Raw genomic sequence first — 25,635 nt, 5'->3', positions numbered from 1 at the left:
GTAGCGCCTGTTCGGACATGGAAAATAGAACGACGGACCATGCATGGACATTTAACAACAACAACAATGGCGGCGAAAGGTTCACGTTGGTGTGATGCGGAGGTGGAGTGTCTACTGCAGATTTGGTCGATGAAAAGATTCAAAAACAGTCGACAAGACGCACAAAAACTCAGAGGTCTGTTGAAAGATTTGTAAACAAAGCCACACACACGCGATCAATGCGTGTGACGTGTTACGGCGTGATGGCGTATGGACAGCAAGAAGCATTCGCCGAGGCCCAGGTAGTGTGAGTACAAACGGGCCTGGGGTGCGGGGGGAGAGGGAGGGGGGGGACAAGTACCCTAAAGCCCGGAGCGCGGTGCGGAAGGACAGTGTGAGTGCGCCCTTAGATCATCTCTCCCCCTGTTATTCGTCTGGAAAATACACCCATCTCACTATGAAGGTTTTGCAGAAGTAGTCCGTATGACATTTATTTTTTATAATCCTGTAACGCTGAGTACAAGGAATGAGATCCGCCTCCAGATATCTCAGTTTTTCCATCATGTGTGTGAACTGACCATTCAAACCAGTGAATCAGAACGACTGTACTGGTTTTCTCTCACTGAGGCCAGCACTGTTTGATGTCAAACTACAATATTAGAGTGTGTGTGTCTCTGTGTGTGTGTGTGTGTGTGTGTTTGCGCGATGTGCTGAGTCAGCACCCTCCAGATGGCATCTCTCCATGTGGTTGGATCGCAGCGTGAATGATGTCATCACCCCAAACCGAAGCTTTCATTCGATTGGTTGCTGCCGAATGACTCAGATGGTGGCGATGGACAGGACACACACACATACACACACACACACACACACACACACACACACACACACACACACACACACACACACACGTTATATACAGTAGATTTATAATAAACACAAGGTCTTTCTCAGTTCCTTAAGGGGTGAGAATATTTTGTTTTGTATGAACTTCAGCCCACTGTGTGTGTGTGTGTGTGTGTGTGTGTGGCAGCCTTGAGTCTTTAATGGGAGGAAAAGCTCATTGTCATCGCCTTGGAAACAGCAGGAAGAGTCCCAGAGTCAGTCAATTATCCAGAAATGAGGAGTAAGTAGTTGAACTGACCGTACGGAGACAGATATACACACAATAATTGTGTTGTATGCTTTTTTCTTTTTCCTTCCCAGCAACTGTCCCTTTATGAGAAGAAGCTTCCCCCTATGGAGAATACATCATCTGGTGTGTGTATGTGTATGTGTGTGTGTGTGTGTGCATGTGTGTCTGTGTGTGTGTGTGTGACCTGAGTGTGATGACTGGCAAGCACTTAACTATTACAGCCTCTATTTCTGTGTGTGTGTGCGTGTGTGCGTGTGTGTGTGTGCGCGTGTGTGTGTGCGCGCGTGCGTGTGTGAGAGAGCAAGTTTTGGAGTGTGGTTGCGAGAGACAGAGAGTGAGAGAGCAGTGTGTGGTTTGCCGTGGAAGAGTGATGGATGTGGTTTTCCTCTGCAGGGGAAACTGGAGCCGGCCGAGGCCATTAGTGTGTGTGTGTGTGCGTGTGTGTGTGTGTGTGAGAGAGTCAGTATTCGTATTCACCCTGCAGTGTTAAAGAATATTCGCAGGTGATATATTAAAATAATGAGACAGAAATGAATTATTCATCACGTTCAGTTAGGATGCTTGACGTTACACCGCTCCCCGCTGGGCTGGAGTGTGTTCTTGTTTGGGTCACATGTTGTTGACAGTCGACCGATCAAATTTAAAAAATCTGACTGCGTGATGTTGTCGATGCTCGTTTTACTCCATAAAGATCATTCGCATCGTCGACCTCAACAGGCCGGCAGAAAAAGACCAGCGGCAGCTAGCGAGATGTAAAAAGGCGCGGTTAATTAAAGCTAACGAGCTGCATGGGCTGTCTCTCTCACAGCCCCTATCAGCTACTCCAGATCACCGGCCTTAGCGCGGTTTAGCAGCTGATAGCGGGAGAAGTTATTAAGCAGGTCTGTGCGAAACACGTGAAACATATGCGTGGAAGCACTTACAACAAGTACGGACTCTGTTTTAAATGTAAACTAGAAGCCGTTTGGTCCAGGAAAAGTGAAAGGAGATGAAGGTCTCCTCAAGATCGCTTATTTTCCAAACCCAGACGGCTGTTTGTTGTGCAGCTCGATGAATGCCAAGATGTTCTTCAGTATCAGGTTTATTGTTTGCCAGACCGATGCTGTTTTTAGAGAGGAAAATCGGTGGTGTGGTGGTCGCCTCACAGCGAGAAGGTTCCCGGTTCGCACCCCGGCTGGGGCCCTTCTGCGTGGAGTTTGCATGTTCCCCGTGTCTGCGTGGGTTTTCTCCGGGTTCTCCGGTTTCCTCCCACAGTCCAAAAGACATTCACGTGATATTATAGGTTATTTGGTGACTCTAAAATCACCCGTAGGTGTGAATGGTTGTCTGTCTCTGTTTGTCTCTATGTGTCCTGCGATAGACTGGCGTCCTGTCCAGGGTGTACCCCGCCTCACGCCCAATTTCAGCTAGGATCGGCTGAAATTGGATATTAAATCGGATACTAAAGTGCAGTTACAGGAAAACGCGTCTCCGTGTGGATGGGCCCTTAGTACGTCCGGGACATGAGCTGCAATGGGCAATCAACTTTGCTCGCCCGGGTGAAAGTCCTGTGTTTCGGGAATATGTTGAGGTGGTTCGGGCATCTAGTGAGGATGAACCCTGGGCGCCTCCCTAGGGAGGTGTTCCAGGCACGTCCAGCTGGGAGGAGGCCTCGGGGAAGACCCAGGACCAGGTGGAGAGATTAGATCTCCACACTGGCCTGGGAACGCCTCAGGATCCCCCAGTTAGAGCTGGTTAATGTGGCCCGGGAAAGGGAAGTTTGGGGTCCCCTGCTAAAGCTGCTGCCCCCGAGACCCGACCCCGGATAAGAGGCTGAAGATGAAATGAGATGAGAAGACACACAAAATAAATAATAAAAATCTACAAATTATTGCACATTAATTATCGTTGTTATAGGTACAAAAAATTCACGAGAACAGCCTGATCTGGGATAGCTGTGGCTCCAGAGGAAGAGCGTGCATCCTGTCCATGTGTTGTAGTGTCCTTGGACCAAACATTAAACCTGAAATGGCTCCTGAAGGCTGTGCCTGTGCGTCTGAATGGTTCGATCAGCAGTTAGATTCTGATGATAAAGCCTCTGCCATCAGTGTATGAATGTGTGTGTGTGTGAACGGCTGAATGCGACATGCCGTGTAAAAGCACCCCGAGTGGTGGGGAGACTGGAAACTGTGGTCAAACACACATTCTCAGCGTTCAGTGTTTTGGCTTTTTTATTGACCAAACAGCTGCTCGTCATCACTGAGCAGCTTTTATTCAAACATGGCCGGTTGCTCCCTCTCGTAAATGAGGTGACAGAAAAACAGTGCAGTGTGCTGCGAGTGTTGCTCCAGGTTTAACGAGACCCTGTGGAGTGTTTGACCACTAGTAGCACTGTGTGTCACACGCGCGGGGACACACACACACGACGCGATACACCCCACCGCCAATATTTTCAAGCTTTTCCACGGATCAGTCGGCCAAGAAGCACAGCAAAGTGCCAGCAAAAGCATTTAAAAGAAAGCTGCTGGCGAGCAAACATGGATGCAAACAATGCAGGTTTCAAATAGTCAGGGTTACAAATGTTTCATTTTTACGACTAAAGGGAACGCAGTCAACATGTTTGCTAGCCCCGGAGAAACCCAAACAGTGAGAAATAGTGTGTGAGTGAACATAACTGTGTTTGTTTACAAGGAAACTCCTCGGGGAAGCTTTTAAGTGCCGAGCCACAGCTCAGCTGCACTTCACCTCACCGTGGTGGAGTTCGCTCACCTCCAGCTCCGTCTGCTGAGTTTACAGTTTAACGACGCGCTCCCTTCACTCTCCAAAACACAGAGACGTCCACGTGTGAAGGTGAAGGTCAGTCTGGGGCTCACCGTACCTTGCTTCAAGCTGCAGCGGGTGCAAAGTAAAAGAGAAAACTCCCAGAATTTGCAGTAGAGTGAGAGCACTTTCTCTCAGAGCACTCGAATCACAATATGATCCAAGATTGTTATGGATTTTTTTACCCAACAACACCAAATATACAAAAATACACCCCAGGTTTAAGCATCAAAGTGTAGCGCTAGAAAAACTCTCTAAAGCCTCACGCCCGATGTCAGCTGGGATCGACTCCAGCCCCCCACAACCCCGACAGGGACATGTAGTTGAAGATGAATGAATGAACATACTCGTATTGTATCGAAGCTCAACACTCTACATTCTTCATACTGTGGAGGATATAAAGCACGCTACAGCCTCATCATAGACACGCGTCAACGTGGGGAAATCCAAAGCTCAACTCTCAAAACCCTCAAAACCCACGCCATACCTTTGCGGGACTCCCGTAAACTCTAAATCCAGCTGAACACTGCTGCTGCTGTATGGACTCTACTTGCTGTATTTTCCGTTTGCAGAGGCTCGTCTGCATTTTTTGGCCGGGCTTGCTTCTGATAGCAGGATGAATTTCTCAGATATGCACCCAGATACAGATGCATGCTAACGGCTCCCTTAGAGAGAGGGTGAGAAGTTCAGCCATCTGTGAGGAACTCGTAGTAGAGCCGCTGCTCCATTGCGTTGAAAGGAGCCAGTTGAGGTGGTTCAGGATCATCTAGTAAGGATGAACCCTGGGCGCCTCCCTAGGGAGGTGTTCCAGGCACGTCCAGCTGGGAGGAGGCCTCGGAGAAGACCCAGGACCAGGTGGAGAGATTAGATCTCCACACTGGCCTGGGAACGCCTCAGGATCCCCCAGTAAGAGCTGGTTAATGTGGCCCGGGAAAGGGAAGTTTGGGGTCCCCTGCTAAAGCTGCTGCCCTGCGACCCGACCCTGGATAAGAGGCTGAAGATGAGATGAGATGCTAACGGCTACAAACGGGGCAAACTTTGCATCAAGTAAAGCAAAGCACCAAGATGTTTAACCCAACACTTGTTGCTTCAAATACGGCATTTATGGTAGTTTCTCTTCAGTGACCTCTGTGGTTACATTTCTTTTTTTTTTCTTCGTCCAAATTTCGTGATTGAGTTTTTTTGCAAACAAGCAAATAAAAGTATATCAGTTGCATTCTGGGTCAGAGCGTCGGCTTTAAAGTGAAAAGGAAAAACGCAAAACCCCGACATGAATCCCACTATCCCTCCCAACAACCCAGACGTAGTCACAGTAAATAACTAGGTAGTTAACTAACATATAACATGTACAGTGAGACTCCGCGGTTACATTTCTGATTGATTTCTGATCGGATCTCTCCACAGATGTTTCACTTCACACACGACTAAAGACTCTACCAGCCAAGATATTCCTGCTCTACGCTGTTCAAGCTTAATAAGGTCTCAAACACAAGATACAAACAGCTGATGCAACCCAATCTGGACAGTTAACACATGCTGACGTGACTGGGCGACAAGTGGTAGCTTTGATGGAAACGGGTGTAGCCCCGCGCCGACGTCATCGATTGGTGTAAATGGATGATATCGGGGCGGATTTAAGTTTCCGCTGACATTAATCCTGCGAATACCGTACAGTGTCACTTTGAATTCTTTCAACATGTAAGCTGAGCAACATTAGATATGATAGACCCCCCCCCCAAAGCGCCTGTCTCCGTGGTAACACATGAGGCCCGGCAGCCGGTTGTCTGGGGCAGCTGTTGCTAGGGGTTCAGACGGGCCTCACCTGTTGCCTTCCAAAGACATTTAAGCACACACGGCAGTTTAGGTTTGCATAAAGCTGTTAAACTGCGCTTGTTGGATCGTCATTTTACAAGGGGTATATTGAGAGCACACACACACACACACACACACACACACACACACTGAGACCTCTTGGCAACAGTTGTGGCGTTCTGGCCAATGAGCGTCTTCCTCCTTCGATGTGTTCATCATATTTAAAGTGATTTATTCAGTCTTAATAAATGAAGCGGACCTCTGAGACTCTCGAGTGTCACCTTCACTGTCAGAGGAAAAGCTTCCCCTCCCTGGCTGACGTGAACAGAACTTAAAGCTGGAGGCACCCGGCTGCTTATCTCAGCCCTGTTGCATTGTGGGTGCATGTCAATGACGGTAGCAGTCCTTCCTGTAAGGTTGGGTCATCATTCGGTTCCTGTGTGCTGCTTCGAGCCGTGTTAATGGTTCCAGCAGGAGTACATGTTGACCTTTAAACTCTACATGTCTGGAAACATTGAACACCAGGTGTGTGTGTGTGTGTGTGTGTCTTTGTCTGTGTGTGTGTGTGTGAGTGTGTGTGTGGCTGTGTGGCTGTGTGTGTGTCTGTGTGGCTGAGCATATTGTGACCTTACCCCGGTAGTTAGACATAAGAATAGACATAGATAAAATGGATTACACACACACACACACACACACACACACACACACACACACACACACACACACACACACAGCTAGCAGTGACATCACTTCCTGGCAGTGACCTTGCTTTGACAAAAGAAGCAGACTGTACACACCAGTACGTTCATGGTTGGTTCTGTTTTTATCCGGTGGTAGTGTGGGAATAAATGTTTCTCTAGAGTGTGTGTGTGTGCGTGCGTGTGCGTTTGTGTGTGTGTGTATTACTTACAAATGACTTTTCGTAGTTATATGTTCAAACACTGCCTACTGTCCACGTCCAGTTTACCTCCCCGGATACACTTTATATCGCCAGGTTGTCAGGGAGTTTAGGGGTAACCATAGAAACCAGTGAGAAACACGAATAGAGCACATGAGACACTGTTAATCAAAGACACACACACACACACACACACAACTTCACAGGAACAAAACATCAGAGCGACATTTATTCCCACTACTAAATGAAAAAAACATTCACTGAAAGACTTCTGTGTGTGTGTGTGTGTGTGTGTGTATCTATGTGTGTGTGTGTGTGTGTGTGTGTGTTTGAGAGCGGTCGGTTTGGTCACAGTGGTTTTTGTGCAGCTTTACTTCTTTGAAATACTGTAAGGCACTAAATCAGACACTGACCAGAGTCTGTGTGTGTGTGTGAGTGCATGCATTTTTGTGTGTGTGTGCGTGTGTGTGTGTGTGGTGCCTCAGTACTGCAGTATTTCTCTTTTCACATCTAAAAAAATTGATGAAACAATATGTTTTAATATTGTATCTTTAGCTTTAACGCTGTACTGTGAATGTTTTATTACATTTTCTGCAAGAAGCGAAGCAAAGAGACGACTTCACACTCTGAGAAGAGCGTCAGGAAGTCTGAGGATGCGTTAGAATAAGGCTGGTGTGTGTAAAATCAAACGTATCAGTCCCTTTTATAAAGTCCTGTGTTGACACGAAGCTTCTGATTAGATGCTCAGGTTAATCAGCTGCTGACATGATCCGCAGTTCCTAATCAGACTGGAATAAAATCATCTCCAGAAGAAAAAAGTGTTTTGTCAGCAGTCAACAGAGAGAGAGGCAAAGTCATTCCCCATCAGAGATGATTTGGTCTTATCCGAAATTAAACTTTTAAATGGTGCTCATTGGAAACGTCTGAGTATATTGACCATACGTGGAAGTCTTTTATCTTTTGTCAAGGTGATATCATCATATCATGTTGGGAAGTATGTAAATGCTCGAGTAGTACGACAAAAAGACACAAAACGACGACAGAAAGACACAAAAATAGGAAAACTTTTGCATTGTCTCATAATCCGTCCATAGTGATATGTATCAAGAGCGTAGATAAGGGCTTCAGTTCCCCCCATGTAAACTTACACAGACAGTATAAAGTGGTGAAAATATTCTAAATATAGCCCAAACTTAAAGGTTGAATATGGAGAAATAAGCAGAACACCGCCATCCAGTGTCTCAAGACTGTAGTCGCCACAACAAAAAATAATTCCAGCAGACGGGTTGCCAGGTTTGTTGCAATGTGTCAACCCATCTCCTCCTGCAAATCACACTATAAAAACAAGTATTGCAAAGGAGTTTGACTGACAGTTACCGTTAGCCGCTACAGCTAAGTAAACATGAGTTAGTAAACATGTTAGCTTAGCGATCAAGGAGAACCGTAGCCTTTTGGGCGTGCGTTTGAATGCCGTTTCTCTCCTTTCTCTCAGTCCATGGAGTGAATGTTTGGCCTATATTGACTCTGGTTTTTTGCCTGTCTCACTCAGCTGCTTGGACAAATAAGCAACTGCAGGATTGGCAAACTCCATTTCACCCAGTGCCAGCCTACAGTAGCTGCACCCAACAACAGACAACCCTGGCAACCAGCAACGCCCAACGCTATTGGCTGCTACAATGGAAACAGAACGTGACAGGAAGTCATTGTCAAACACGCAAAAAAACACTTTTTTTAAATGGAAAATGCAATACTTTAAATCTGTACTCCTCAAAACGCCCCGTGGTTGTATTATTATTAATATTTTTTTTATTTTACCTTTTAAAAATAATTTTTTTAGGTAGCTAAAACACATTTAGCTGCTGCCCTTGTCCACAACAGTAGGGCCTAAATTTCTTAGCTTCCATTTATTTTTACATTTTTAAAGTCTTATACTCTCATTGTCGTGTTTACATGAGGCGTTATTCTTCTGATTAGGTTGTAATTGCGATCATCAGTGAAATAAAAGGCTCCATGTAACAGCAGATGTTGACATCCATGGGATGCTCGCTGCCAACAACACTGTCATGTAGCAGAGCTTCCAGACGGCGTCCTGCCCCGGCTCCGACGCCGCCGGGTGTATGTGTTGACTGAAGCAGCTTAATCTGAATTCATTACTTTCAATCCTTGCTAGCATGTAAATGAGTCCAGACACACAGTCAGTCATTCATGCTTATTAGAAGTTTATTCACTGAGGGTTTTTTTATGCTAACAAGCTGCTGCAGAATGACGCACAGAGCTGTCAGTTTCTGCCGGTTGCCTAGCAACACTTGCTGAGTCTGAGGGCTTGAAAACCATAGAAAATGCTACTTTGGTTAAGTGTCTCTTTGATGGTAGTTTAGGCTTTTCCATTTCCTCAGTGTTTTCCATGTTTTGTTTTCCTTTCAGGAGGCAAAGACCTCTGGCAATTAATTTAGTTTGTTTGTTCTGCAGCTAAGACGCTAGCTAGTTAGCTGTTGTTACACAGCTGCTACTTTTATGTAGCGGTATTTCTTACTCACAAACGTTTTTTTTTTGAAAGAACACATGTTGGGAAAAGGTCAGTGTTTAATTGTCTTAATTAACATGATTTTTTAAAGGAACTTTACCCGTTTTTACCCCTGGTATCAATTCAAATGGGCTTTAGCTTCTCAACCGACACCAGTAGTTGGTTTAATTTGAACATTGTGGGGGAGTGACGATGACGACAGGAGAGGCGACCAGCGTGACAATGACGGATCCTGATGAGGTTAGCTTAGATGCTTCATTAAGACTGTTCAGGTTGACGTCACACCCTTTCAAAATACGATTTCCGGGTCCGAACGCTCCGTTGAAACAAAACAAACAGGAATGGCTGAACATTTGAGCAATTACGATCACCTCTTTCAACAGTTAGGCATCTTTTTTATTGATAAGAATGAGGTAAAATGACGATTAAGTTGTTTTTTAAGGAACAAACAAAACAGTTAAATCAACAGGGATTATGTGATTGTGGCTTGGACCTGGAAATCATATTTAGAAAGGGCCTTACATCACGTCTTAACGGTCGGATAGCATCAGTTTATCAGAACTCTTCCCCAAACTGACTTCAGCGAGAGTTTGATACACGGACAGTTCATCCAATCACCTGCCTGTTTTGAACAAGTCTGCCCTTTCCCAATCCGTTTTCAAAGACGCCTTCTCAGATGGATCTGTGAAACAGTTGACCCATAGCGTTGGGCAATATATCTGCTAACAAGTTCATTGCCGGTTGTAGTTTTCGGGGCGATCCTTTAAGGACATTTGTTCTAACTTAATTTTGCTCATTTGCTAGTCTCCCGCAGAAGAACGAGCCGCGGCTAAAAGTGTACGTTTAGAGCCGGCGTATTTTTGCATCTCGCACTTGTTGGAACTGTTGAAAGTGGAAGTTTTATTGTCTTTACATCCAGTTTGAATAAAGTGTGTTTTCTCTTAGTTTTTTAATGATGAACCAAAAGGTAAAAGGAGAGTTTTCTGTTTGATAAATGTCAGAAATTGAACTGAAAATGACGTCGACAGCGTGGATAGGGCACTTGCTACAAAAGCTCTCCTCGCTCCCAATGAGAAATACGTTAAGAAGGGCTAAATGAATGAGGTGACACCATAATACTAATTCAATCTTATTAACTGTCCTTTATCAAATCAAACAACTTTCAATGGGTACTTCTTTATAAAGATGCTGTTCTATAATTGTATGCCACTGGTACCACTGGCTTTAAACGCTACAGCTGGAACAACCAGACTCCTTCTGTCTGATATTTGCTGGTGCAATTAAATCCCACTCTTGTACGGACGATGGAGGGTTCACTGAACACGCACCAACACAAAAACACACCCACACATACATGAAAGCCTTCCATCGCTGCACCAATGGCTAGCAGATGTCCCCGGTTGGTTTCTGTGTGATGTCAGCCTCAGTGTAAGGGCACAGACAAAAGGCTGCACTGCTTTGATCCAGGCCAGAGAGGCAGCAACGATGAAGACTGTCAAACGATTCAGGTTTTCCTCTCCTCTCCTCTTCTCTTTTTTTTCCTCTTTAAACTCCGTCTGCCCCGTTCTGTGTGTGCGTGATTCAAAAGCCCCAAGTCATTCGGTCTAGTGTGTTTAGCAGCCATATGCTGCTGTAATCACTGCTGCATTGCTACTGTACAAACATACGCTCGATATGTGTATATGTGGTGAACATCTCTGATGGAGAAAACACATGCTGGATCAAAGATATGTGTGTCTGTGTGTGTGAGAGAAAGAGAGAGACAGAGCAAGGAAAAATAAGAGCTGGGATTGGGCCAAAAACGTGCACGACCGTTTGAGTTTCACACCTGAGCCGTTTGGTCCCTTCTAACCCAACCCTGGAGCGTTGTGTCGTTCAGTCCTCTTGGTTTGTGGTTGGTTTTTAAACACCTTGGTGTGGACCAAACAACCGCTCTTTGGTCCGTTTGAAAGGGTTTCATTTCACATCCAAGTGCACTAGCATAGTGCTACATCAGAGGTCTCTTGTGATTGGTTAGGGGAAATTGAGTTTGGTTAGAGTGCAGGCAATTTCAGACTGGAGATGGACAAGGGTCAATATCAGGCAAAGAAAACCCTGGGAGCTCATATCCCTGAAGCAATTTCAGTCAAAAGCAACTGGATTTGGTTATTTGTCTAGGAAGACGTTTCATCTCTCATCCTGTGGCCTCCTGTGACTCCAACGACTGTCGTTCAGACTCAATAGAGCACTAACGAAGTCCAAACCTACTTCCCACCAACAACTGTCACTTTAACAACGGTCGTTGGCACTTGGGGCACAAAGGGTTCCAGTGACATCATCGACCTTGTGAGAGGTTAAATACCTGGATCTCACACCAGTTAGTTGGACCAGTCCCAGCCTGGTCCTGGTCCTGGTCCTGGTCCAGTCCCAGTCTGGTCAGATGCGTACATGAACTGATGAAGCCTCTTGGATGAGAGGTGAAACGTCTTCCTAGACAAATAACCAAGTCCAGTTGCTTTTGACTGAAACTGCTTTCGGGAAAACGACGACCTGGACAAATGAGAACATTCACAGACCCTGGAGCTCATAGAATTTGGTGTTGCTCCAGTCCTCAGATATTCTGTCCAATAGACGAGTGACCGCTTTTGCCATGTGACATTTGTTTACAATGTTTGAATTTGTTTACAATGTTTTCTCCTCTTGACAAAGTCAATCAATGCGTGTGACGTGTTACGGCGTGATGACGTATAGGCAGCAAGAAGCATTCCCCGAGGCCCAGGTAGTGTGAGTACAAACGGGCCTGGAGGGGGGGACAAGGACCCTAAAGCACGGGGCACGGGACGGACGGACAGTGTGAGTGCGCCCTAAGTGTTAAGGCGCCGTTACTTTAAAGAGCGACTAAACCCCCAAACATTTTGCAGCTGAAAACCAATATGTAGGTATTTAGTAGTGTTGTTAATGGGTTCAGCTCCAAAATCCTGACATTTTAGAGCAGAGTAATTGAATTCTACATGTTGTGTTATATGTGTCTTCCAGGGTAGAGGCACTTCAGCCAAAACTCTGGGGTTTTACTCTTTCATTGGGATTCTTTGACGACGTTGATCTTTAACATAATTAATGAATCAAATGTGTTTTGTGTGTGTGTGAGGAGAGAGATGAAAGCACAGTCAACATGCTCTTTCTCTCTGCTTCCCTGTGGGAGCCAACCGGGGCTTTTAATCTTGATGTAACAACCTTTGCTTTCTTACGATCACACGCATAAGAAATTAAAACAAATCACGTCACCGGTCCACGAGATATATTTGTCCTTCTCCTCTGTAATGCAAATGTGAGCACAAAAGAAAGACCACTAATTTGCTCGGTGTAATCAGCCACCTGTTAACTCCTGCTGCTTCTGTTTTGGTGACATTTTCAGCATGTCGCGTCTATCCAGACCTCTGCTCCAGACCTGGGAGTCACTACTGTCTTCGTCTCAGATGTGTGCAGCAGTTCAGATAACTTTGGCACATCTGGTTCATTAGAGGCTGTTTTTCCCCAGTTGGAAAACACAGAAGTGATCCATTCAGAGCTTTATAGGCAGGGTAAGAGAGGAAAAAATAAGATTGTCACAGCCATAACGGTTAAATGGTCATGTTTCTTTGATCAATGTGAAAAACCTTAAAGTACTCAACTTACAGCCTTCCGCGGGACCCAAGGAGTCTTATCTTATCATAAATAAGTCATAGTGTGGTCTATACCTACTCTGTAAAGTGTGAATTGAATTGATCTAGTTTTTTAATTTCAATTTTATTTACAGTGCCAATTCAAAACAAAAGTTATCTCAAGGCGCTTTACATATAGAGTAGGTAAAGACCACACTCTATGACTTATTTATGGTTTACATAGACCCAACTATTCCCCCATGAGCAGCCGAAGCAATCTTGTGCATACTGTGGCATTGAAAACCTTCACTATAACAGGCAGGAACGTCGGACAGACCCAGCTCTGTGGAGGACGGACATCTGTCTGCACCGAAGAGAGGAAGAAAAGGAGAGAGAGAGAGAGAAAAGACGGACAGATGGACAGAGAGAGACAAAGACAGACACAAAGACAGACAGAGAGACACTTCCAGAGATGCAAGCAAGCACAATGTTACAGTAACTATAATAATATCTATAGTAATGTGAATATGACTCATATGTTATGGCAGTTAATACAGCAGGATAGTAGAAACAAGCACAGCTAAGATGACAGAATATGACAATGATAATAATTATGGTGTAAAATAATTCGCAATGAAGATAAATAAAGATAAATTGATTCAAACTGGGAATTTTTTATTATTTTTTAAATCTAAATAAGGTGCCAGAGTGCATAAAAAACCCTGAATGCCATCAAATCCTGCAAATGCCCCAAAAGTCATCCAGAGATGAGGATCATTTTGATCCCGTAAATGTGCGTTTATTTTCATACTAAGAGCTTCAACATGTGTTCCCATGACCGAAGAGGTTCCAGCTTTGTTTAATGTTGCATAAACTTGTAAATGTCACCAAGGCATTTACAACTAAAGTACGGTTGCATCTATTAAACGCATTTAAAAAAAATTCAGATTTATCGGTTTTATAATCCTATAGTGTCAATCCTTGTGCCAAGTTCTGTTCGATGTTCCCGTCTGTCAAAAGGAAGCTTTTCATTGCCACTGTGCCACAAGATCACTGTGTATATATATTATTAAATCAATAAAACCATCTTTAAATCTATAAGTTATGTCAAACGATTGATTTCTTCAGTTAGTGGCCTTGTAATGAGCATGCTGGTCATTACAGTGAATCAGTCTTACCTGGTCTTAGGTAAGACTGACCTATGACCAGGTGCTTAAACATCCATCCTTCCCTTTTGTTTTTTGGTTCTCTCCCTTTATTCCCTGGAACACCAACTCTTTTTATTGACAAATACATTTTTAATATAAAGACATAAATTTCCAAACGCCCAGCTGTGTCTCCATCACGGAGGAACATTGTGAAATAGTTCGCCTAGAGCGCGTCATCGATTCGTTAGCATCACCAGTCCAGAGTGAACATTGATGATGATGATGACATTTTCCATTGACATGGTGGGCGGCACGGTGAAGTGGTGGTTAGCACTGTCGCATCACAGCCAGAGGGCTTCTGGTTCGTATCCCGGCTGGGGCCCTTCTGTGTGGAGTTTGCATGTTCTCCCCAAGTCTGCGTGGGTGCTCTCCTCTTAATTGATGACTCTAAATTGCCCGTAGGTGTCAGCTGGAATCGGCTCCAGCCCCCCGCGACCCCGATAGGGACAAGCAGTTGAAGATGTGTGTGTGTGTGTGCATTGATATGTTTCTGGATTGAGCTGACGGTGTTGACCTGAAGCTGTAGGTGCAGTTCATGTGTGTGCAGGTTTGACATTTATGCAGATTGTTTGTGCTGCAGGACCAGTTGGGTCCATATCAGGTCAATTCCTGGTTCCCACTTGGCATCAGTTTCCAGTCTAGATGGCTCATCAGCCTCAGCACATTAAGCAGCATGTAAACATACGGCACTGTCGCGCGCTGCCACCTGCTGTCAACAGCGCATTTACGGTGAGAATAGGACAAAAAGGACAAACTTACTATCTCCTTAACTATATGTTAATTAATACAATTTATGAAAATACTTTTTTATTAATCCTAGTTGTTAAAAAGTATTTAACCTTGATAGTTATCTCTACCTTTGTGTAACTGTTTCTCACCAGGAAGTAGGAGATAGAGAGGATTATGCAAACGATTTCAACTGTCAAAGTCCGACACACACACACACACACACACACACACACACACACACACACACACACACACACACACACACACACACACACACACACTCCTAGAAAAATTCATAACCCAGCATTAACCATAACCACGATATAGCCCAGACTCTAACTCTAACCAAAAACCAAGACTTGCCCCTAAAATGTAATGGGTCACATTATGGGGACCAACTTTTTCCCCAGAAGGGATGATAGTCCCTACAATGTGACCGTGTCTGAACAGAATGTTTTCCCCACAACACACACACACACACACACACACACACACACACACACACACACACACACACACACACGTACACACAAGCACACCAATTCAATTCAGTTCTATTCATAGTGCCAAATCACAACACAAGTTATCCCAAGACGCTTTCCATATATCGTCGGTCTAGACGCACCACACAATTTACACAGACCAAACATTCCTCCATGAGCAACTGCAGGTCACATTGCTTCAATCTTGTGCACAGTAGCAACAAAAACCAGACCAGACCCGGCTCTATGGTGGCGGCTGGCGGCCTTGACCGGTTGGTGGGGGAGTGAAAAAGAGGCTACTGTCATTGTCCGGTAAATATAGTAGAATAAGTACAGGTTGGTAACCGGAAACAAAACAAGTCGCCTTTGCACTCTAACCATCTACACGGGTAAAATGGAGAGAGGTTTATAATTTTATATTGATCATGTTTCCTGTGCTGTCAGGAGACAAAGACACGTTACAGTCAGGGCTTGACATTAACACCCGCCCACTCGCCAAATGCGGTGAATTTCAGCCATGGCGGGATACACAGTTGCTCCTACTCGCCACTTTGGCTGGTTGAATTTAATTGTAGTCTTCTCAAAGGTCATGTGAATAAATAAACTGTTGACAAAGTGATACAATGACACTACAACTCCCATGAGCACTCGTGACGGACGGCACTTCAGTGTTGGATGGACAAAAAAAACTGTTAAGTTGAGAAACACAGCTACAACTAGAGAAGTGAATCCGGATGTGATTAGCAACTATTAATACTCCCCCGTGTCTGCGTGGGTTTTCTCCGGGTTCTCCGGTTTCCTCCCACAGTCCAAAGACGTGCAGGTGTTCGGTTCATTGATGACTCTAAATCACCCGTAGGTGTGAATGGTTGTCTGTCTCTGTTCGTCTCTATGTGTCCTGTGATAGACTGGCGTCCTGTCCAGGGTGGACCCCGCCTCACGCCCGATGTCAGCTGGGATTGGCTCCAAGCCGTCCCGCGACCCCGACAGGGACAAGCGGTTGAAGATGTATGGATATATATACAAATTTGTGGCTAGTGAGAATGCTTAGTGGCTAGTAACTTTTGAAAACCACTTGCCACAGTGGCTGGTTTGCAAAAAAAGTCAGCGTCAAGCCGTGGTTACGGGAATATGGAGTACAGCTCCTGACTTACACAGTCGTCCCACCATCATCCAGCTCCACCTTCACAAAATGGAGTAAAACAGAAAGTAGAGTCCTGAAGGCTCAGGCGGCCGTGAGGGTCAGACAGGAGCCGAGAGACTTAAGTCCTTAAATCCCTTTTGCCTGCTGACTGTCTCTCACACAGCAGTGCTGACGCGCCGCAATGTGAAAATACAGTCGTCACGGTCAAACTGTGCTCATCATCGGCCTTTTGTGCTGCTGCCTATAGTTGTGTGTTTTCCCCCTGATGTCTGTTTTAATTGTTAGTGCCTGTAAATTCCACAATACAAGTAATAACAAGCGCTGTCCCCACTACATTTGCTTCGCCTGAACCATCAGCACCAGCTGTGCATTAGCATTGTCGTACTTATCACCTTCTGCCAGCAGTCACTCTGTCGCTCGTATAGCATTTAAACAGTGGGATGTTCTGCTTAAAGACAATGTTGACGCTCACTGTACAGCTGCTGTGGATGTTAACGCATCACTTCCTAAATAAACTTAACTTTATATATAATATGTTCTCGGTTGAAGGTTGCAGGGTTGGTAATATTGACTCAATAAGGTCAATTTTGACAATTTCCTGCACCTTTTTGGAGGTAAAATCTATTTTATTGTTAAGAAAAGTTGATAAATGGAAGAACAGAGGGATGAGGGTGCTGCCTACACCAGCAGCTTCTTCTCCAGCACCATGAGAGAGGAAGCGAGTGTGTGTGTGTGTGTGTGTGTGTGTGTGAGAGAGTGGACGGGCCGGTGAGTGAGTGAGACTCATTTGTCCATTACTGTTGAGAGGAAACAGCCTTTGTCACTTCTGCACACACAGGAAGCTGTCGGTCATGTTTCTGGACAAACACACTCCTTTAAAGTTTCTTCTTGTGTTTGACAGGGAAGTGATGGTGAGTCAGGGCGCACTCACACTGTCCTTCCGCACCGCGCCCCGGGCTTTAGGGTACTTGTCCCCCCTCCCTTTCCCCCCGCGCCCCAGCCCCGTTTGTACTCACACTACCTGGGCCTCGTGCAAATGCTTCTCGCTGTCCATACGTCATCACGCCGTAACACGTCACACGCATTGATCACGTGTGTGTGGCTTTGTTTACAAATCTTTCCATAGACCTTGGAGGTTTTGTGCGTCTTGTCGGCTGTTTTTTAATCTTTTCATCGACCAAATCTGCAGTAAACACTCCACCTCCGCATCACACCAACGTGAACCTTTCACCGCCATTGTTGTTGTTGTTAAATGTCCGCGCATGGTCCGTCCTTCTATTTTCTATGTGCGAACAGGTGCACAGACCACTACCGCCGTAGGGCTCGTGCTCGTGCTCGTACACGTGCGCTCGCTTGTGCTCGTACATGTGCAAACGGCTCTGCTAAAGCCCACCTCTTTCAAGCGGGCCGTGGACGTCCAGCTGTCCGCAGTTATGCGCGGAACGGGTGCACTCACACTGCTTAAAGGTACTAGGCTTTAGCTGAAAAAACGGTTTTGGCCTGGTGCGGAAGGACAGTGTGAGTGCACCTTAATCTTGATTATTTGTTTCCGTAGTAACAAAATAAAAACTATAAAATGTGATAATGGCCCCGCCCTGCAACGCTCCATCTCTGCTCCGTAGGTTCAACGGCTCCATCGGGTTTGAATCAATACTGTTTCTGTAAACCGTCGACACGTGAGCCGACATAAAGCTGATCAATTAGATCGTTAACCTTGAACGACATTAATGATCGTGACCAATCGCTCAGTTGCCGAACACCTCTGATTAGTGTCGAGAGCGACCTCTGAACGTCGCTGAGCGGTTAAAAGATGTTCGCGTGAGATCGAATCCCACGGGGAAGGTTTTTGAAACGAGTCAATAAAAATACAGATTTACCTCCAAATGCCCTAAACATGTTCCCGAAGTTAAAATGACGTGTTTGAATATCAAAGTTGCCCCTTCAGCTTCTTTTTTTGTGTCCTTTTTCTTCTTCTTCATGAATCTAAAAACGGGTTTGTGTTGATGTCAGCGCTTCAAAACACAGAATCGACTTTTCTCTCCCTCTGTCTGTGTCCTCAGAGAGATTTTGCCGACTTAGCGTTCTCACTGTGGAATGTTCTTGGAATGTGTGTGTGTGTGTGTGCGTGTGTGTGTGTGCGTTCGTGTGTGTGTGTGTGTGTGTTGCTGCCCGGGTAGTGTATCACACATGCACATACACACAGCAGGACATGGACATTTGGGCTTGTTTGCTACTAAGAGATAGAAAGAGAGAGAGAGAGAGAGAGAGAGGGGTGAGGGGGTAGAGAGAGCATTATTAAAAGCGAGAGAGAGAGAGAGGGAGAGAGAGATATTTCATAACATGGCAGACGGATGACCAGATGAACTGATATGGGAAGACGGAGGACAAGAAGGAACGAAATCATAAAGATAATCGTGAAAATGGCCACAATGACAGTGTGACAGTGTGTGAAAGACAAAAGTACATGAAAACTTTGTATACGCCAGTGTGTGTGTGTGTGTGTGTGTGAGAGAGAGAGAGAGTGTGTGTTCTCTCTCAGGAATGTTGATCTGATAATGGGATTAATACTAAAAGCTCCGTTCCTCTCTCTCTCTCTCTCCCTGTCTCGCTGCAGGGTCACTGAGGACTGAAGGCATCAAGGCGTCTGATGTTCTTCCTGTGTTGAAGGAGAAAGTTGCCTTCGTGTCAGGTGAGTGTCAGTCGCTGTTACATCACCACACCTGCAGTCCGGGACAGGACACCGGGGTCATATCCTGAATGATCGTTGATTGACATCATCGGGCCTAACGCGAAAACCACTCGCAATCACCCATTTTTACCGTATTTTGAATATTCTTTGAGAAAATCCTATAAAATACACACTTCATAATTATGAATCGGCGCCCCGAGCAGTTGGGGGTTCGGTGCCTTGCTCAACAGCACCTCGGCAGTGCCCAGGAGATGAACCTCTCCAGCCACCAGTCCCCGCTCCATTCATGGTCCACACAGGAACTCCAACCTATGGACTGAGCTACTGAAGAAGAAACATGCACGAGCACGAGCCCTGCAGTAGGAGGAAGAGCTGCGAGGAAGAAGAGGGGTCGGGTCTGAGGTCTTAATACAACCCTAAACTTGGCGTACAGCTCAGGGAGCTCAGATACACACACTATCAGCTTTTCCTCCATGTCCGCGGGCTTCGTCAGGGAAATGGATGTAAACAGAAAAGTCTGGGCTGGCTGCCCTGTTTCTAAAGGCTGCGCAGGCACCCGTCACAGCACCCGTCACAGCACCCGTCACAGCACCCGTCATAGCACCCGTCACAGCACCCGTCACAGCACCCGGGGGCCGAAGTTCAGGCTAGTCGTGCAGTATGCAACAGTCTGCACACAGCCAGCTAAGGTGATACAACATCTTGTAGCCGCGCACTGTTGAAATGACAGTGGGCCTCAGGTGGAGCCACCCACAGCGACCCCCCCTCAGCCTTTAAACCTTCAGGACTGCAGAAGAGATCAGTGGCGCGGTCCCGGACTCGCACACCTCCTGAGACAGGAAACGGGGCAGGCAAAATCATCACAGGCCCTTCACACCCTGAACATGACTTATGTGGACTGCGCTCCTCTGGCAGCCGCTGCAGCCCACCGCGTGCCAAGACAAGCAGAGACAGCGGACACATGAACCGCTTCGCTCCACAGGCGGTCACACTGGCAAACACTCAGCCGTGTGATGCATTTGGATTCTGAACAAACAAGATGCGACGTCGGAGGTCGATCAACCCAAATATTGTCCCGCCGTAATAATGAAAATGTACTAAAACATGAATTCATGACATGGACCCTAAAAACAAGTGAACCGAAGAAGAAGAAGAAGAAGAAGAAGAAGAAGAAGAAGAAGAAGAAGAAGAAGAAGAAGAAGAAGAAGAAGAAGAAGAAGAAGAAGAAGAAGAAGAAGAAGAAGAAGAAGAAGAAGAAGAAGAAGAAGAAGAAGAAGAAGAAGAAGAAGAAGAAGAAGAAGAAGAAGAAGAAGAAGAAGAAGAAGAAGAAGAAGAAGAAGAAGAAGAAGAAGAAGAAGAAGAAGAAGAAGAAGAAGAAGAAGAAGAAGAAGAAGAAGAAGAAGAAGAAGAAGAAACATGCACAGACAGGACCTATATACATGCAATTAGTGGAGAGATGTCAGAGCGAGGGCGCTGCCAATGGCTCAGTTGGGGGTGCCTTTCTCAACAGTACCTCGGCAGTTCCCAGGTGATGAAGATGACCTGGCACCTCTCCAGCCACAAGTCCACCATTCACGGTCCACACAGGGACTCAAACCAGCGACCCGGTTCCCAGCCCAGTCACCTACGGACTGAGCTACTGCCGCCCCTAATGTGTCACACAGATACTTTTCATGCATCTTCATGTGCTCAATGTCGTGGGGATGGAAAAGGTCTTGCTTTGGTGGTGGTGGTGGTGGAGCAGCAGCAGTAATAGTAGCAGTCGTCGTAGTAACAGTACCAATAGTGATATTAGTGAGAGTATGTGAGTAGTGAAAGAGTAAAAGTGCTGTGTCATGAAACAAAAACAGCAGCTTGACGACCTCTCAGGATAAAAGCCAAAACGGTTCCCCCAGTTTCAGGGTTTGGGAGAGTCAAGACATCGATGAGCATTCGGAATTGTATTTAATTGCGTGTTTTGATATTTTATAAACCAAAGGATGAATTGAGGAAATGTTTGCATGTTGCAGATGAAAATGTTTCATTTTAGAAAAGGAAAACATTTGTTTGAGAATCACCAAGAAGGTTCTGGCAAACACAAACTCCTTTGTACGGTTTACTGCACCGCGGCTTCGCACTGCACTGTCAGAATAGGATTTTTTTCTTATATGCTAAGTGCTAACACACACACACACACACACACACGTCTTAAGTGTTTTTGTACTTCCCTTCTTTCCTGATCGGCGTCACGCGTCGAGTAACCGAATTAGAAAGAGAGAAGGGGAGAGCGCCAACAACAACAACAACAACGTGTCATCAAGATTCCTCCTTAGATTGCAGCGGCGCGCGCTCTCCCAAACTCACACACTCAAACACACACACACACACACACACACACACACACACACACACACACACACACACACACACACACACTCACACACGGAGCGATTTTCCACGACTGAGTAGCAGTTTCATAAACAGTGCGGTTTGAGCTTCTTACATTCATCTAACCAAAACATCTCGACACACATCGTTTATCACAGAGAGGCAAGAGCCAGAGTTTGGAAAGTGTGTTTACTGGCTGACGTAGCTGTGATGGGAGTCATGTTACAGATACACAGATATTAAAGCTATTAGTGTAAAGTAATGTAAGTAATGTGCAGATTAACACTGACACGGTCAGGCAGCGATAACCGAGTGACAGTGGCTGTAGCGTAACGTCTGCTCTGTCGTTACAGTTCTTTAATGGTCACTTCATTTCGTCATCTGTTATATTTTTATATAGGTGACAAAAATAATCAGTTTTTTTTAGATTATTCTTATTCTACCTGGCTCGCGCTGGTTTAAAGAAGTAATGTCAGTCCTCAAACTAGAAAGATGCACAGTTCAGGGCTCGTTGAAAAGATTTTAAAACAACTATCCCTTCCTACACTATAATGCAAACACCCTAGATGAAAAGCCTCCATCATCTCTACACCTATATACACTGTACTATACTTAGTATGATACATTCCTGTTTACAGTTGCTTTTCATCTAGCCTTTGGTAAACCTGCTGTAGCTGTGTGGTTTAGGGAACTGACTCCCAGTTTTTCCCCCTGGAAAAAAAATCTTCCACTCTTAGGGCGCACTCCCACTGTGTGTCCGTCCCGTGCCCCGTGCTTTAGGGTCCTTGTCCCCCCCCTCCAGGCCCGTTTGTACTCACACTACCTGGGCCTCGGCGAATGCTTCTTGCTGCCTATACGTCATCACGCCGTAACACGTCACACGCGTTGATGACGTCATGGCGATGCGTGGCTTTGTTTCCAGATCTTTCCATAGACCTCAGAGTTTTTGTGCGTCTTGTCGACTGTTTTTGAATCTTTTCATCGACCAAATCTGCAGTAAACACTCCACCTCCGCATCACACCAACGTGAACCTTTCGCCGCCATTGTTTGAAATGTCCGCGCATGGTCGCCTTTTTTTTTTTCTATGTCCGAACAGGCGCACAGGAAATGACCTCAGAACCGCCTTTAGGCGATTTGGGCGTGCCACTCCTAGGCGTGGTACAGTTGCACTCACACTGGTCAAACGAACTAGACTTTAACCGTGACACGTCCTTGGACACGGTACGGTAGGACAGAGCGAGTGCGTCCTAAAGGACAGGCAGGAGGTATTTCAAAATGTATGGGGTCGTTTCATTAATTACATGAAGGAGAATGATTTGGCGCACCTGGTGGATGGGTCCGGAACAGTGTAAGCACGTCCTTTGCATAACCCAGTTTCCTCTTCTCCTGCTTTTTGGACTGTATGTCACTGTATCTTCTGTGGATGATTATGTGCCTACATTGGCATGTTTTTGTGGAAACTTTGTTAGGGCGGTGTTTGTTTGTACACTTGTGGACCATTTACACACTTCTGCTGATATTTGTTCTTGTGTTTGGTCTTTTATAAAAATGAAATTCAAACATTCTAACATGAAACTCCTCTTTTTGACGTGTGCGTGCACAGGTGGACGAGATAAAAGAGGCGGACCCATCCTGACGTTTCCTGCCAGGAGCAACCACGACCGAATAAAACAGGAAGACCTGAGGAGGCTGGTAACCTACCTGTCTACTGTTCCCAGGTACACACACACACACACACACACACACACACACACACACACACACACACACACACACACACACACACACACACACACACACACACACACACACACACACACACACACACACACACACACACACACACACACACACACAAGCAGCATGTGTATTCTTCAGTTTAGATTAGATTTGATCCTATTTTTTATGAACGAGGACAATAACGTTTGTCAAGCTTGACTCCTTAGAAGGAAGAGGTGCGGGGTGAAGTGGCTGTGAAGTGCTTCGGTGCGCCCCACACTGCGGAATCAAACGCCGCTTTCTTCCACATCGCAGCGGCAGACTGCGAGCAGCGTTTGATTTGCATCAGCATGAAAGCTGCAGTGTTTGCAGCAGACAGCGGCGAGGCTGTCACACTTCACTTTGAGTGTATTCACCCCCGCTGCTGCCCCTCAGCACAGTCTGAGGATGTTACAGGGAGGGAGCTGGGCCAGGGTAAAAAACACAGATCAATATTCAGTCACACATCGGTCCATGTAGCTCTTCAAATACGCCCCTCTGTAAAAAAGCTAAAATTTTCTTCACTGACCACATTTAGTGTCCTTGAATGTAACGGGGACAGTTTTCAATCTAGCCTGTGCTTTAAAACTGCATCTTTTTACCTGGCGGCTGACTATGACACGGTGTGATTGGACCAAACCGCAGCCCCGCATCTGTATCATCATTCGATCCCCGCTCTGATTCCCCCCTACTAATCGAGCTGCTGTTTCCATGGCGACGACTTGAGTTTGTACTTCCCCGAGGCGGCCTATAATGGATGTGCTTTTGTTAAATTTTTATTTATAGATTTTGTGTGTGTGTGTGTGTGTGTGTGTGTGTGCGCGTGTGCGTGTGTGTGAGCAATGCTCACAGGGTGTTGTGACGCGTCTAGTGCAGCATGCCAGGTAGACGTTGCATGTAGAGATGCATGTGACTTCCCTCCCTTAGTCCCTGCCGCTGGCCAACCCAGTCCTGGGTAAAGGAAGCCGAGTGCGTAAGTCTTCTCAGGTCAGTACATAGCCTCTCCTTCACCAAGACCCCTGCTGTGCCTCCTCGTGGCCACACACGGTAACTGGTGTCCTGCGGCTCCAGGCTGAACCAGCAGGGGATCTGGGAGCAGCAGTGGGCCCCAGAGATGCGGTGTGCAGGTCCACCATGCAGTGGATACGCCCTGGCACCCATCAACCACTGACCCAGCTATGGGCAAATAGCCCCACTGCCTTATGGGATAGTCTTTTGAGACAAAGGCTAAGGGAGCAGACCCTAACAGAAAAGCGTGTGCTGGCAGGTGCGCAACAGAAGGGTCAATAAAGACCTCGGACGACCTCAGCCTGTCTAGGGGAGCAAACCCCGAAGACAAACCTGCACCTGGGGACAGGCACAGGCGGAGTCCGACTGACCGGACCACCGGCAGCCCCCTGCAGCTCCTGCCAGACGAAGGTCGTCATGGGTTCTCTCATGCCACTGGAGGTTAATCTGGTAGGAGTGAAGCTGGTGGGAGTGAGGTCTGTGCACCCTCACCCTCACCTTAATCCTCACCTACGCGCAAGCTTTCTTGTCCCACCCCCCCCCCCTTCCCCCTCCCTATCCCCTCCCCCAAAAAAAGTCCTGTGGCGTTGTGGAATGGCGGTGGGTACAGGCCAAGGATGTGGCTGGGAGTGTCTAGCCAAACCATGCACGCAGGCGGCAATGGAGTGATGGTCGTTAGGACTGTGGGATGGAGCAGCGCATCCTTTCGGCAGCTTCCATTGCGACTGAGCAGCCCCGCACTGCTCACCCCTGAGATGGGGAAGGACCTAGAAAAGGTGGTCCAAAAACTGCCTGCTCTCCATACTCCGGACGGTAAACCGCAACCGTCGGAGCATCCCCCCTCGCGGTCGAAAAATTAAAGTAAAACATATGCTAAAAATAGCATCATGGAATGTGCGCACACTACTTGACCTGACTGCAACTCCTGACAGGCCCCACCGCAGGACAGCACTGGTGGCCCTGGAGCTTGCGAGATACAACATCGACATTGCAGCTCTCAGTGAGACCAGACTACATGGAGAGGAGTCCCTGTCAGAGGTTGGTGCTGGGTACACCTTCTTCTGGAGGGGGGTCCCCGAAGGCACTCGACGTAACCATGGAGTCGGCTTTGCTGTGAAGACCAAACTGCTGCAGCGCATTCCGGAATCCCCCATCGGCATCAATGAAAGGCTGATGACGTGGCGCATTCCCCTGGCAAAGGAACGCTCCGCCACCCTCATCAGTGCATATGCACCAACTCTTGATGCCGATCACAACACCAAAGAGGATTTCTACCGAGCTCTTGATGCCATCCTACAGAAAACCCCGGCTACGGACAGGCTCATACTCATGGGAGATTTCAATGCTAGAGTGGGCACAGAGCACCTGGTATGGAATAAGGTTCTTGGCCAGCATGGTGTGGGGAAAATGAACCACAATGGGCTCAGACTCCTCTCCCTCTGTGCAGAGCACCAGCTGGTCATCACCAACACCATCTTCCAG

The 25,635-nt window shown here is 46.4% G+C and overlaps 1 protein-coding gene across 5 annotated transcripts in view; it reads left to right on the top strand.

Moving 5' to 3' along the window:
- kalrna (kalirin RhoGEF kinase a) overlaps positions 1 to 25,635 on the top strand; it is a gene marked incomplete at both ends in the record, with an annotated part of 177,190 nt that overhangs the window by 27,461 nt on the left and 124,094 nt on the right. For all 5 annotated transcript variants that reach the window (XM_083921415.1, XM_083921416.1, XM_083921414.1 and 2 more), the window contains 2 exons: positions 18,945 to 19,019; positions 22,991 to 23,105. In XM_083921415.1, coding sequence (XP_083777541.1) covers positions 18,945 to 19,019; positions 22,991 to 23,105 — 190 coding nt within the window. The remainder of the gene's footprint in view (positions 1 to 18,944; positions 19,020 to 22,990; positions 23,106 to 25,635) is intronic.

Source organism: Echiichthys vipera (genome assembly GCF_963691815.1).
Source record: "Echiichthys vipera genome assembly, chromosome: 10".
NCBI classification, from domain to species: domain Eukaryota; kingdom Metazoa; phylum Chordata; class Actinopteri; order Perciformes; family Trachinidae; genus Echiichthys; species Echiichthys vipera.
The sequence above is the reverse complement of the archived record's forward strand: the minus strand, read 5'-3'. Positions and strand labels throughout refer to the sequence as shown.